This window comes from Haliotis asinina, chromosome 15, assembly GCF_037392515.1.
Source record: "Haliotis asinina isolate JCU_RB_2024 chromosome 15, JCU_Hal_asi_v2, whole genome shotgun sequence".
NCBI classification, from domain to species: domain Eukaryota; kingdom Metazoa; phylum Mollusca; class Gastropoda; order Lepetellida; family Haliotidae; genus Haliotis; species Haliotis asinina.
This window is the reverse complement of record NC_090294.1, coordinates 44,174,606-44,189,323: the sequence shown is the minus strand read 5'-3', so window position 1 is coordinate 44,189,323 and position 14,718 is coordinate 44,174,606. Positions and strand designations below refer to the sequence as shown.

The window sequence follows — 14,718 nt, the reverse complement described above, 5'->3', positions numbered from 1 at the left end:
GCACAAATCTACATGTGACATGCATCTGTCATGCGAATCTGACCACCCGATCCCGTTAGTTGACTCTAACGACAAGTATCGATTACTGAAGATCGTTTCTAACCAGGGTGGAGGGACCTTTGAATTGCATTTTGAAGTGATGAAGGGGAACTGGGGAAGGAAGTGTTCCTTATATTACAGAAGTCGATACCATGTATGTCTTACTTGTACAAGACTGACAAACGTTATGGATTGCAGCTTCCTTTCTTTCGTGGTGCCACGCAATTCCTCCTTGTCAACAGTACAAGAATCTGTACTGAAATGCAGGTTTACTTCTTGAAATAAATTCCTCCTTGGCAACGGTACAAGAAATTGTATTGAAACGCGACTTTTAGACACATTAAATGACATAAATTCCTGCTTGGTAACGGCAACGAAACGTGACACTCAAATAGTTCATGCTGGACAAAGGTGAAATAATCGTTATCGGTACAAAAAGCTGTATAGTGGCTAACGGCGAGTTATCGTCAAACCTGGCTGTAGCGCTCGTCGCTCATTCTCAAAAACGGGGTGCATATAGCTTACAAAAATATTGAAACAAATAAAAAAATGTCTTGCAAAGGTAGCATACAGGGATGCCACCCAAAAAAATTCAACAAGAATTGAAAACCTTTGAAATTTTCACAAGTTTACAAGTCAGTTTTCATTTCGGGCAATAAAATGTCCGTGGACTACCGGATAATTTCCACTTATGGTTTCAAACTGCAAATACTCTTGGATTTCATTTCATATCTGCTCATGACGAAGCTATTAAAATTCGCAATAGTAATAAAGTAGAGCTGGTAAAGAGTGAAATTGTCAGTCTTCGATAAATAGTCCAGTAAGCATTAACATCACGCGTTGTGTCATAAAATCAGGGCAAGAGGAAAATTAATCAGGACATGTTACTTTCTTGAAGTCACCTGCCCTGTGGCAAGTGGTTTTTCTAAATATTTTTGAACTTCTGATAATGGGGCAGTAGTGTTGATGTGAGCTATGATATCGCTTTTCTTTGCACCAGATGACATCCTCATGAGCAGGACATTGGAAGTTAGATTCCATGAAATTGATCTTATACTCAGATCCACAGTATCGACCTTTCCAATATACTATCTTCCGGAATACAGCGTTGCTACAAAGTCTCCTACATTGTAGTTAACCCTTGTGGAGTCTCCAGTGTCATCTGACATATTTAGAACAACAGGGGTGACACCTGACATGTCCGTCTGTGTCAGAACACTGTGGTCTTCCTGGTCCTGGGTGGCTCCTCCTGCCAGGTGTCAAGCACAGTACCTCCCAAAAGACTGTTACAGTAACAGCTTATGTCACGCACGTGTATGCGCCCACTGCCCTGGCCTTTGACAGCATGGATCGATATCTTCATGGTTCCCTTCACTGTCTTTAGCTTCAGTTTTGCCAGTGGCTTCACATTCTTCTGTAAACACAAAGAAGAAATTCACATTTGACATGGAACAGTTTTATGATTCGGATCAGGCAAAGAAATCTGTCGAATCCTGAATGACAACTTTCCCAGCGTTTACGGCTTGATCAGCCATGCGTTTCACTGTTCGCCCGTGGCCGGCCTCATAGTAATTCCAGGTAGCTGTGATGTTGAACACATCCTCATGATTTGCCAATGAGTTGAAAATGGGCTTTTTATTCCTGTATTGGCCGGTGGGACTGTTTGTCCAGTAGAGCGCATGCTTCAACTCGGGATCCTGCTGTTTCACCTACTGGATGATGTATTTAAGAAAGGTAAGTACTGTGGTGGAGTTGTGATCCATCTCATCGGACACCGGGACAAAACCCTGATCTTGCAGGTCAGTTCCATCGACAGCTATATATGTATACATGAGCATTAATTAAGCACCACCAAAAGTAATTGTCGATTGTAACAGGAAGGATCAAAACAGAGAAGTCAACCAGTTACATCTAAATACACATGCAATTAGCATGAAATTCACGTGCTGACTCAAATGCATGCTTTTCATGCGTATAAAAAGTTGAAATGAAGTATTCTCATTGCTTTCATTTCGACGCATCAATAAGTGAACAGTGCTGAAACTGAACTTTTTGGACATGCCGAGGCGTAGGCTTTCTCAAAACACAAGATGGCAGATTATTTGTATGCATGAAGCTGGTTTGTCCTGTCGCAGCATTGGGTCCAGATTGAATATCAATCACACCGTCATTAGTCGCCTTGTAAGGCAACATGAGGCCATTGGTTACGTCAAGGATCGTCCACGATCAGGAAGGCCGAGAAACACCACTCCCCGTGATGACCGCGCCCATGACCAATGCCAAAGATCTCAGAGAATAACGGTGCTAGGGTGTTCGTCTCTCAACCAGCATCATCCAAAGAAGGCTCAGGTCCGCTGGACTCCGTGCACGTTGTCAAATCAGACGTCCACTACTCACTGATAGCAGAGACCATATAATAGTGGTGTAATCAACGACCAAACCACAGCCTGAGGACATGGCGCAGGATTCATTGGTCCGATAAAAGCCGTTTTCTTCGTCTTATTACTGATGGCCGTTGTAGAGTTTGAAGATGAAGTAATGAGGCTTGTCAACAGCGGATGATCCATGCCGCTGAACCCTGGCGATGTCTTTGTAATGGTATGTTGACGTATCTCCTATGACTGTAAGCTCAATCTTATCACCATTCAAAGGACATTCAATGGTCAGAGACACAAACAGGAAGTACTGGAAACTGCCGTTGTCCCGCATTTTGATAACCACCGCCCTCGACAGTATTTATGGACAAGGCCCCATCGTTCCAGAGCTGTTATCGCATACTTGCAAAACAACGCAGTTGCCAGATTACCTTGGCCTGCGAGAAGCCCTGATCTCAACCCAGTTGAGCATTTATGGGCCCATCTGGGGCGTCAAGTTCAAGTAAGGGATCCACCTGTTCAAATCTACAGGAATTAGCCCTCTTCATGACGAATGTCAGAGGATTCCAGTGATGCGCATTCGGCGTTTGATTTCCAGCATGAGGAGGGTTGCAGCAGTTATCCGTGCGAGGGGAGGATACACCAAATACTGATGTCACCATTACTGTTGACTTAGGATTGAACAGTGAACGTTTTTTTTTTTTGTGAGAACTTTGTGTACGTTGGACTGCAGACATTGTTGTGTGACCATAGTTTTAGACATGGTTATTGATAACCTTTTTGGTGCCCCCATTCGACCGTCAATAAATTACAGCCGAAAGTAGCATCAGTGTTGGCAGTTGATGAATTGACACTTTAGATGGTTCAGTTAACGAAACCATAACCATGTGTTTGGTTCCCATATCATGAATGACCAGTGTGTTGTGTTAAAGACAGTCTTATAGCATGAACATGGGTGGTGCTTAATTAATGCCCATGTGTATATGTTATGCAGTGGGTTGTTCTGAGTCCCACCGTTAATTTAAACTTAAACTGTATTCATTTCAAATGAATGAGTAAATTTATGATTTTGCTTTATACGTGTACATGTCAAGCTGAAAATCGATCACAGACATTTCTTCAAAACTGTCGAGAGGACATTAAACTGAAATCATTTGTACATGCTTGTTCCACAGGTTCAGAGTAGTCACCAACAATCATAAAATCGTCAGCTCATAATCGAGACTCTTCTTATATGGGAAAAGTTCGATCTATGCCTCCTTTAGGGCCAGGCGAGTAAACGGTAATTGCACCGCCATTTCGGAAGAGAAAGAAATACTTCGAGCTGTTGCAAGCCCGGGAAAAGTGGTTAATTTGCGGGTAGAATGCAGCACCAACCAATGCCGAGGACATAACCCACCCAAGTTGAAGCAACGCACAATACTGAAAATACTGTATGATTATCTCATATTTTCCCGCGGTTGCCATACTCTTCACACAGTTAATATTTACCGCACTGTTGGGGAGTTCGCACAAGTCACATGATCAAACACTGTCACATGATCACAAGGGAACTGCTCGGACGGTGGCTGATACACCTGGATCTTGAGCAGTTTCGCGACCACCATGCACTTTGAACAGGTATTGCTATTATGTGCATGCTGCACTGTTTTGTCAGCGAAGTCAAGTCGCCCTAACATTATTTTTATCCTCGCTGACGATTATGGATTCCATGATATCGGGTACCACAAGTCGGAAATTAAAACACCAAACCTTGACAAGCTAGCCGCGGCTGGTGTGAAGCTAGAAAACTACTATGTCCAGCCTATCTGCACCCCGACACGGTCACAGTTCATGTCAGGGAGGTACCAGGTGAGTCAGTCTTACCAGATGTAAGCTATGTATTCAACAACCTAAATGTCATTCAATGGACTTGACTAACACAGATACTTCAGACGTTTTTGATGTACAGATAAACAGAAAATAAGTACACCCCCCCACCCACCCAAACGCACAGGGGTTTGTATCGCTTAGAAACAGTGTTAGAAAGACATGTAGGTGTATAGCCCCTTGTACCCTACAGTACTAGGCTAGCATCTATATACCTAGATGTCTTTCTAACACGGTTTCTAAGTGATACAAACCCCAGTGCCCCAACACTTGTCATATTTTTTTTAATGCAAAATCTTTTAAGCTACCCCAACTCAAGTGTGTATTTTTCTCGTCCCACAACATACCAAATTGGGGGTTCCTTCCCCAAAAGGCAGCTCCTACCTTCACCCTGTTTAACTGAACACAGATAAAAGGGGCATTTACATACTTGTGGTCATTCACCTGATTAAGCGACAAATATGCCTGATATACAATGTCTTAATATAAATTAGAGAAACTGTACTCTGCAATACGCATGGTGATAACATGATAACATAAGCTAAATTTAGCTACAGAATGTTGCATATCTATTTATCATCTGTTGCATAACTCTCGGGGTATCTTATGTGTATGTTCTTCTACCCTATGGGTTAGAACAGATCTGATTAATGTGGCTCGGAGGCACTGAACCACATTATTTTCACCTCTGCCCAGCCTTCATGCTGGAAGCCTTGCCAGTTTACACTTATCATGGGCACACAAAATCCGTCGTCTAGACTACCAGTTGTCCCTCTTCCAGGTGGTATCTGTGGCAGCTGATTGAGTGATTAGGTGACTGACTTTGCTGGTCTTTAATTGCCTGACTCTGCGGGTGTGGGTTTGAATCCTGTACGAGACTCATCCCTACAAAAGTACTTGAATCTGTACCTCACTGAGAAAGTGTAATTCCAAATGTAATGTGTTTCATTTTACCACTTTCTAAATGGCGTGTGTGTTCATGGCTTTTGTCTGTTTTCAGATTCACACTGGATTACAACATGGCATCATCTGGGCCTCTCAGCCCAATGGCCTCCCTCTGGATAGCCCCACAGTAGCCGACAAGATCAAACAGGCTGGCTACTCCACCCACGCTGTTGGCAAGTGGCACCTGGGGTTCTACAAGGATGACTACCTCCCTACCAATCGGGGATTTGATTCATACTACGGTAAGGAAAGATGACTGTTTGTTTTGTCTGTTTATTTGTTTCTGGCACTCGGCAATATTCCAGCTATATCATGAAAATAACAGAGCGTGGACTTGACAATCAGGTGATTGACATGATGAGCACTTGATACACGATATGAATATGATAGCTAATTCGAGTAGTTGCTGTTATGAAAGCCTAAGTTGCTGGAAACCAATTCTAACCCAGATTTTTCGGGTCTTAATTGTGGGAGTGGCCAGTGATGGATGATATTTCTTAGAAATAAATAAAATACTACACGATTACCTAGCTCTAGTGATTTTGGAAAGGTTCTTATTGCATAAAATGCAAGAAAATAATGCCTCAAAATTCATATTTTCATAGAAACCACAAACATTTATCAGACTGGCATGAGTGAAAGAAGGCTCAAATGAAAGAACTACTCCAGAGTATATCATGATGACTCAAGAAAATATGAAAATGAACATCATAATACACAGTTATTGAACAGTATTATTTTGTTCATGCAGCTCTTTTGACCTGCTCACTAGATATGTACACCAGGTAATGATGCCAGTCATTGTTTTAACTTTGTAATGAGACGTTATCATAAGTACATGGGGCAATGGGTCATTGGAATATTGCCTAAAGCAGTGTCTAACTTTACTCACTGAATCACTGACTGACTCACTCACTCACTCATATATTTTGTTAAACCATATTATGACATGTATTTAGTTTATAGATTCATTTACTAAACATCACCGTTTACTTTTACTTACCACTATATACTCATGACAACTTGCAGGCTACCTGACAGGCAGCGAGGACTACTACACACACAAACGTTGTGACAGCCATGATGCCAATTATATGTATTGTGGACTTGATCTACATAACAATACAAACCCAGTTTTCAATGAGACAGGCCACTATTCAACATATCTGTTTACGGAGAGGGCCATCAATGTGATCAAGGATCATGATGAGTCTAAAGTAGGTGCAAGTTCCATCGAGAGTGTTTCATGTCAATGTAAATCTTGAAATTAATGGCAGTGTGTGTGGTGACTTTGTCAGCCAGTTTCTCTGCATGTGCTGACTTTAAGGTCTTTAACTTTGACTGGAGCCTCCATAGTACATTACTTGTGATGGAAGGCCCATACTTTCTGTTTGGCTCAAAAGCGGACCTTTGAATAGTGATCTAACTTGAAAACAAATAAAACATGAAATACTCCATGAAACACTGATCATAATCAAAATATCAGACCAACTCTGTGATGCTTTTGCAGAATATCATTAAAATATTGACGTCGTTCAGTATTTCAGTATAGTGCACAACCAGGAAGTTGGACACATTTGAGAGACTTTGGAATTAAATGGAAGCCTAAATCGAAATAGTAGCATATAGCTTGCTTTTGGAAAACCCCATAATGTTGACCTGAACACTGACATTCAGGTGCCTCATTAGTTTGGAGCTATTTTATGAAAGTAATGGCTGTATGGGGGTTAAAAGTTGCGGGTGTTGTGATACTGTTTTTCATCACTCTGAAACACTGGTTGAGAATGAAAGTCTCTGTAGATTTAAAATTAGAATACAGAGACAGTCTAAAAGTTTAACCTAATTCTATACCTAGTATACTAGTTTTCAGAAAATGTATAGCAAGAATTTAAATTTCCAAAGCCTTTTGCAATAAACAGGTATACTGTAATACATGCAGTCTAAGATTACTTGATGAAAAGCCAACAGATTGCTTGAAAGAAATTTGACTGTATTGTAAACTGTAAATTTGCATATGCATAACTAATTAGATTTGAATTTATGCTCATTGCCCATGTTTTAGATTGTACATAATAATTTTGTAGTCCATATTTTAAGAAATAAATAGTCAGGGTCCAATACATCGTGTTGAGACAAGGGTGTGCACTTTTCATTTTACATGCGAGTTGCCATGGTCATTTAACAAAATTTCAGGACCAAATGGGGTGCACACACACACATGGATCCACTTATGAATAGCATTGTTGTTGATCATGTTTTAAATCATAATTAACATTGCAACGTTAAAATGTGTTCATAAAAATTACTTTTAAGTATGATCTTGTGTGTATTATGGACTTGTATAAGTGTGTGAACATGGTCATGTTCCTATATGATAGAACTAAAGATTATACAACATTATACCTGAACCTCCTCACTACTTTGACAGTGGTATTTTTCTTGTTGGCTCATCATGCGTGTTTTGGTTTTTGTTTGCAGCCATTTTTCTTGTACCTGGCTTATCAGTCCACACATGCACCGCTGCAGGTTCCAGACAAATATCTGACTCCGTACAGCCACATCAAAGACAAGAACAGGCGCACTTTTGCTGGTAATGTATAATCTCCGTTAATGATGTCATTGGTGTATGGCCGGTATGAATGAGTTGGGTTTTTTTCTGCTTTTACCAGTATGTCAGTTGTATCATGGGAGGGTAAACCAGAGATGACTTCACTTCTTGCAGGGAGCCTATATAGAGAGTTATAGAGTATCCCTGCTTCTTGTACCCATCGTAGAAACAAATGAATCTGGCCTTCAGTGTGACAAGACAAATCTTTAGTAAGGATACCCTGTCACCTGTAGTGTTTATGAATTGCATAATAATATTAATTTAGTGAGTCCAATTATATTGAGCGAAAATAGAAACCTCGCATTGGGAGAATTATTATGAGACTGGTTAGCACAAGGCAGTTGAAATACCATTATGGCCAGATCTAATCCGATGCAATGAGCCAGTTTCAATTGTATGCAGCACCTTCTTATTTGTTGGTTCACATGTCCTCAATTTCAAGGATATAACAACCAACATATGCGCAGAATTTGTTGCATCTTCAATTTCTTAAGGGTACACGTTCAAGTAAATCTCTACCATACCTTGGATCTACATCTCGACACGATAAATTTATTAACTCCTTTTGCTGGCTTCACATTCGTACAGTAGCGAATCAACCATTACAGTCGAGCTTGCCAGTGTCAATAAAGATAGCGGGTTGCAGTCACGAAGGTTTGTTCCCAGTGCAACTCAGATTTTGGGGGAAATCATGTAGACAAATTGACAGGTTTGAAACTTTTAGAACATATGCAAGAACTCATTCTATCTCTTTCAGAGTACCTCTGCACCATCTGTGTTACCAAGTTTAGATAGTGTAAGAAGCAAAAGTGAGTTGTGTTTCATACGCTTGAGTTCCCAGTGTAGACATCTGATTGGATAAAAAGCCAGCTTTAGTTGAGATTTATCGGAACGTATACCCTGGAGATATTATGGATGGAGATTTGTCAGAAATTATACTTGAGAAATAAACGATTGTCATGCCATGCCTTACAAATGGTGAAGGTGAACTGCAACTGGCATGCCCCAGGTTGGCCAGGCTATTGTAACTGTTGCAGCATTTCCTTTCATATGATACATGCAACAATATTACTTGATTTACATTAATCCCTTCAACGTCAAGGGATGACCGCATGTATGGATGAGGGGATTGGAAACATCACTGCAGTCCTCAATGCTACTGGCCAACTGGAGAATACCCTCATTGTCTTTTCCACTGGTAAGTAATATTTTAACTGAGTAATGATTGTCAGACCAAAGTTGACAAAACATGTTTGTATATTTTTTAACACTGCATGCAGCAATATACCAACAGTATTGTATCAATCTGTAAATAATCAAGTCTGGACCACAGTCCAGTGTTTGACTTTAAGATAACCAATCTATGCAGTTGCCATACAAGTTTGAACATCCAATCACCTTTTATGACAAGCTGAAGGGTTGCTGAAGAACAATTCTAACCCTGATCTTAACTGGTCTATTTTAGCTTGAAAACTGTAGTGAGTGGGTGTAGTTTTGTCAGCAATATTCCAGACTGAATCCAGCGATATCTTGGCAAATAATCAAGTCCTGGACCAGACAATCCAATGACCAACAGCATGAACATAAATCTTAGCCTTTGGGATAAGATGATGTGTCAACTGAGTCAGCAAGCCTGACCACCCGATCCTGTTAGTCGCCTCTTACGACAAGCAATGGCTACTGAAGATCAAGGATCTTCACTGATCGGAACCCAAGTATTTAGCTGAGGATGTGGTAGCATTATCCGAGTGTTGCAAATACTCATGAACTACCTGACAAAATACTTGTTTTCAGACAATGGCGGTCAGGTAGCTGCAGGGGGAAACAACTGGCCACTGAGGGGATGGAAGGGGTCATTATGGGAAGGGGGATTTCATGGAGTGGGCTTTGTGTATGGGGATATGCTGAAGAACAAAGGAACTGTCAATAATCAGCTGATCCATGTCTCTGATTGGTTCCCAACATTGGTGGGTGTGGCTGGAGGGAACACCAGTGGAACAAAGCCTCTGGATGGATTTGACCAATGGAAGACCATCAGGTATGTCTGTACGTGTTTGTGTAGATTGTCAAGTAAATCCACACTATCAAATTCAAAATTAATGCAAATGTTATCATGCAGCCCTAACACTCTCATAAGGTTGCCAAATGTTAGGTCAAATTCAGTCATTTTTCAGTATACATATTTCAGTGGTGTGACATTTCATATGATATATATATATATATATTTGAAATTGATGAGAATAATGAGCGTACAGTTGTGCATATATACCTAGTACTTTCTGATATAATTACTCTGTCTCTCTCTCTCTCTCTCTCTCTCACACACACACACACAGATAAACAAGAACAGAATGCCATTTTCCCCAATATGTTTCAATTTCATCTTCAGAGAGGTTGTAGCAGATACAGTAACAGGATGGATGGAAGGATGTCCCAATGGCATCAATGTTTGCTTGTTTATTTATATTAATTTTCCATTGTTTTAGTGAAGGAGGGGCCAGTCCAAGACAGGAGATCCTACACAACATTGACATCTTGACACAACCCAAGGGAGCTAAGCTTTATAACAACACCTTTGACACACGGATCAGAGCTGCCATACGAGTCGGGGACTGGAAGCTCATCACAGGAGATCCAGGTTTGTGGACACACACTGCTGAATAAATCTTTTTTAATGGGCTCTGCCCAGTTCCAATTTTTGCTTTCTCTACACCACCTCTATTCACATTTTGGCAAATAGAAATGTATTCACCACATGTTTTGGGACATAGTCCTGATGGCAACTTAGAATCCCAGGGTGACATAAGGATCAAGGGAGATAATTCGACAATAGGTAAGGTATACCACAAGGAACAACTAAGACATAGTGTTAAAACTGTCTACTGAATTTCTGTAGATTTCCACTGGAATAAAGGTCATGGTGACTGTTTTTTAGGAGTTTCATACATTGTGAAGGTCAAAGTGACTCTTCAAAATATTTTTGTGTTTGAACAACTACAGTGCAAGGTATCATTAGAGTTTGAAAATAATGTTTTTGTTGACATTTTACTTCATCTGAAACTATGACCTTCACTTCATTTCTTTTTAAGTTTGATGTGATAATATGCGGCAGGGGATTATGTCACCATGGTGACAATGCTTGTTGTTACTTTTTTAGTTCCTCATTGACCAAGTGATCAAAATTGCTCAATCAGAGCCTGTTTTAGACTTGTAGTCACAACAGTGTATTACTGAGTACTCTGTAGATATGCAATGCCTACGAATGAGTGTATGGAGCTCTGGTTAAATTACAATATGGTGACACCCAAGCCTTTCTCCATCACATTTACCTTCCTGTTGGTTTTGTTCATCCAGAAAATTCTGGACTGCCAGTATTTTATCCAGTCTGTTTATTTTGGAGAGTTGCAAGACCGTTTGTCTGGATGAAATTTTGGGGAATGTTCAAGATTGTTTACATATTACATATGATGTCTGCGATGAAGATACAAATAGATCACTATGAGGTGATACAGCTGCCAGCAAATAACATAAATGTAAAACATACCAGTAGAGTGCTCTCCCCTGGTTTTGTGTGTAATGGCCACCATACTGACCATATGGTTCTGAATACAGGACCTTTCAAACAAACATCTAAAGGCTATTACAACCTCCATGTCATCACTCACACTGTCTGATTTCGTCCACAGGAAACAGCAGCTGGATTCCCCCACCACATCTCAGTAAGAATACAGTGGTGGACAAGGATGACAAGGCAAAGAACCTATGGCTGTTTGACATCGCAAAGGACCCAAATGAACACAATGACTTGTCAGCATCACAACCAGGCATTGTTAAGAGGCTGCTGGACCGACTAGAGGACTACCAGAAAACAGCCGTACCCCCCAGGTACCCTGATCCTGACCCCAAATGTGACCCCAAACTACATGGAGGGGTATGGGGACCGTGGGAGTAACCAGAACTAACTGGTCACTCAACCTCAGTAAAGCAGGTTGTCTCTGACTTGGGATAACATTCCAGAATAAACTGAATTTGATTAAGTTTGCAATAACCTTAATTAACAAGGTCCCTTTATGTACTTATACCTCCTTTGAAATATCACTTGATCTGTCTTGTCAATAATATTATTTTATTAATGAAATAGATATTTTTGGAGACCACTTTGTAAGATTGAATCAGTCATATAGATGAAACTTAAGGCTTTCTTGAAGATGAGTTAATATTAGTCGCTTCATGCCTAAAATGCAAACTTGTTTTTCTTGGGATTTTTGCTCAATCCTCTTGAAAATTATTTTTAGGTCTTCCTTTGGCTATAACTTGGAGGATCTTGTTCTGTTGATCACTCAGTCCTTTGGAATAAAGATAAGGTTATCCTTGATTTGCAGCTCAATCGTTTAGAATGTAACTTATTTGATGTGTAACTTGAAGATTCTTCAAATAATAACTGTCTCAGTTGTTAAATATTTTTTTGTTAATTGTCTCCCTTTCACATCAGTTATGCTGAATGAACATTATTTTTAACTCCTCCTCAGTTGTTTGATATGAGGGTACTTTCTGAGATACTGTTTATAATTTGCTTGTTATCCAAAAATATGCAAGGGTGTCATCAGTTAGGTATACTTCTATACACATGCTGTTTCAATTTTTAATGCTTTTATATTTTATATTTTATATTTTTAAATGAGGGGAGACATATATTGGTGATTTGTATTTTTATATCATTAGAGGAAACTTGTCAATAGCTTGCCAGTATTTTCATGTATGGTCTTAGAGTGACATAATGGTGATAATACATGTTTGTATTCAGTATTCTTGAAGAAATCATACTGAAGTGTTTGCTTAATTCACTTATGTGATTCATCCAAATACTACTTATTAGTTCCAGAGGCAGTGTTATGTCACAAGCATCCATGTCCAAAATGTACCTATTTGGCAGCATGCATGTAAATGTAAGCTAACAGATTAAAGCCACAAATAATTGAGTAATTAGGAAATAATATTTTATGCATTTAGGCTGAATGCATTTACAGGTAAAAGTTTGAGGTAAAAAATGTCACCACACAATGTTTCCTCATTGTTAATGCTTTGTTCATGACATGGGTAAGATGCAATTTTTTGTAACATGCTATATTTGGGATTACACTTTCTCAGGAAAGTACAAATTCTAGTACTTCCCATCAGGAATTTGAAAATCACACGCTCCAAGTCAGGCACCTAATCACCAGCATACAAAGTCAGTAAACCGCTCAGCCACCACGGCTTCCAGTGCCAATTTACACTTATCAGAGGGGTACATGAAGTCGGTAGTCTCTACTACCAGTTGTCAGATTTCCATCTTAGAAACCACCGTGGCTGCACAGGTTTAGCAGCTGACTTTGTGTGCTGGCAATAAGATGCCTGACTCTTAGGTTGTGAGTTCAAATCCTGGATAGGACTCAACCAAACAAAAGTACTAGAATCTGTACCTTACTAAGAAAATGTAATCCCAAATATAACATGTTATATGTGACCTCTTTCTAAATGTCATATGTGTTCATACAATTTTTGTGTTGTCCAAATTTATGTGGTTTGTCTCCGTACGTTACAGAAACTCAGCTCTCAGAGATTTTCAAATAACAGTAACTACCTCAGTTATCTACAGTTTATCACTGCATGTTTGACATTTGACTACAAAGGCTCACAAGACAAGATGGACAGTAACACCTCAGGCCTGTGATGTCAAGATTTTTGTCAATATTTACCATTGATAAGTGAAGGATTTATGAGGTCAGTCAAGCAGTAATGATTCTTTTATATCGTATCAGAAATATATTATCATAGGAAAAAAAACAGTTGCTTGTTACTTGTTTTTTCAAAGAACCAGTCTCAGACAGGCTAGCTGCTAAAATAATTAATCACACTTCATTCAGGTGATAGTATGAACAGGTTATTCAGCAACTGTGAGTATATGTTTAGAGTAGTTACTACAAGTATTGATGTGAATGATGTTCTAGTCAAGTTTTACTTGATATTCTAGTCATGTTTTACTTGATACTCTAGATATCTTTTACTTGATACTCTGGTCATCTTTTACTTGACACTCTGGTCATCTTTTACTTAATTCAAAATTTGTCACAAAATTAGATGCTATGTAACACAATGGTTTTACACTGTCGCACACTAAGTATTAATGCATGTGTGCGTGGCATTGTGTACATTGTTTATGGATTAAAATATGCTTTATTTGGGGTTGTAAACCAAATACCATTACTTTTATATCTGGCATGACCTTTATTTATTTTTGATATACTGGAAATTGTGCATGACAGCTTGTCAGCAGAAATGTTAATGTGTATGTCGACTTGCTTAGAAATCATTTTTAACAAGCCTGAGTGCAGGTTTAAACAATGCTGTGATGTGCCTTACTTAGTGCTGACATAAAGTTGTTTTTTAACAGTGCCAGTAGTATCTAATCTTGAGCATTTTACTGAACCATGTACAATGACTAAATAAGACATGTTCAATTTATTGATAATAAATATGACCAAACCAATTTAGTGTTCATTTCAATTTGCAGTTCAAGTGTGTCATTTGCTGACTGTATAATAGATTTTACTGTTCTACATTCATCAGTTGTCATTTTAAAATGTTTATTTCATACCACACTTAACAATTTTTAAGCTATATTGTGAAGGTCTTTAAATATTCAAGTCTGGACCAAGCCAACAAGACTTACCATTCATCCCCATTAGCTTACTCTTATGAAACGTAAGGTTGCTAAGAACCAGTTCTAACCTGGATCTATGCACGTTGTAATTCAGGTTTTACACTGCTTTTAGCTATATTCCAGCAATATCAGAAATAGTGAACTGAACCAGGTTTTCAATGAATGCTTTTACTACTCGG

The 14,718-nt window shown here is 39.3% G+C and overlaps 1 protein-coding gene across 1 annotated transcript; it reads left to right on the top strand.

The window, feature by feature from the left end:
• Positions 1 to 3,940: 3,940 nt before the first annotated feature.
• Positions 3,941 to 14,365, top strand: LOC137265596 (arylsulfatase B-like). The gene is made up of 8 exons (XM_067801025.1): positions 3,941 to 4,265; positions 5,284 to 5,470; positions 6,258 to 6,445; positions 7,707 to 7,818; positions 8,939 to 9,034; positions 9,631 to 9,874; positions 10,323 to 10,474; positions 11,523 to 14,365. Exons 1-8 carry the CDS (start codon positions 4,020 to 4,022, stop codon positions 11,786 to 11,788), a joined length of 1,491 nt encoding a protein of 496 aa, XP_067657126.1. The 5' UTR covers positions 3,941 to 4,019; the 3' UTR covers positions 11,789 to 14,365.
• The last annotated feature ends 353 nt before the right edge of the window (positions 14,366 to 14,718 follow it).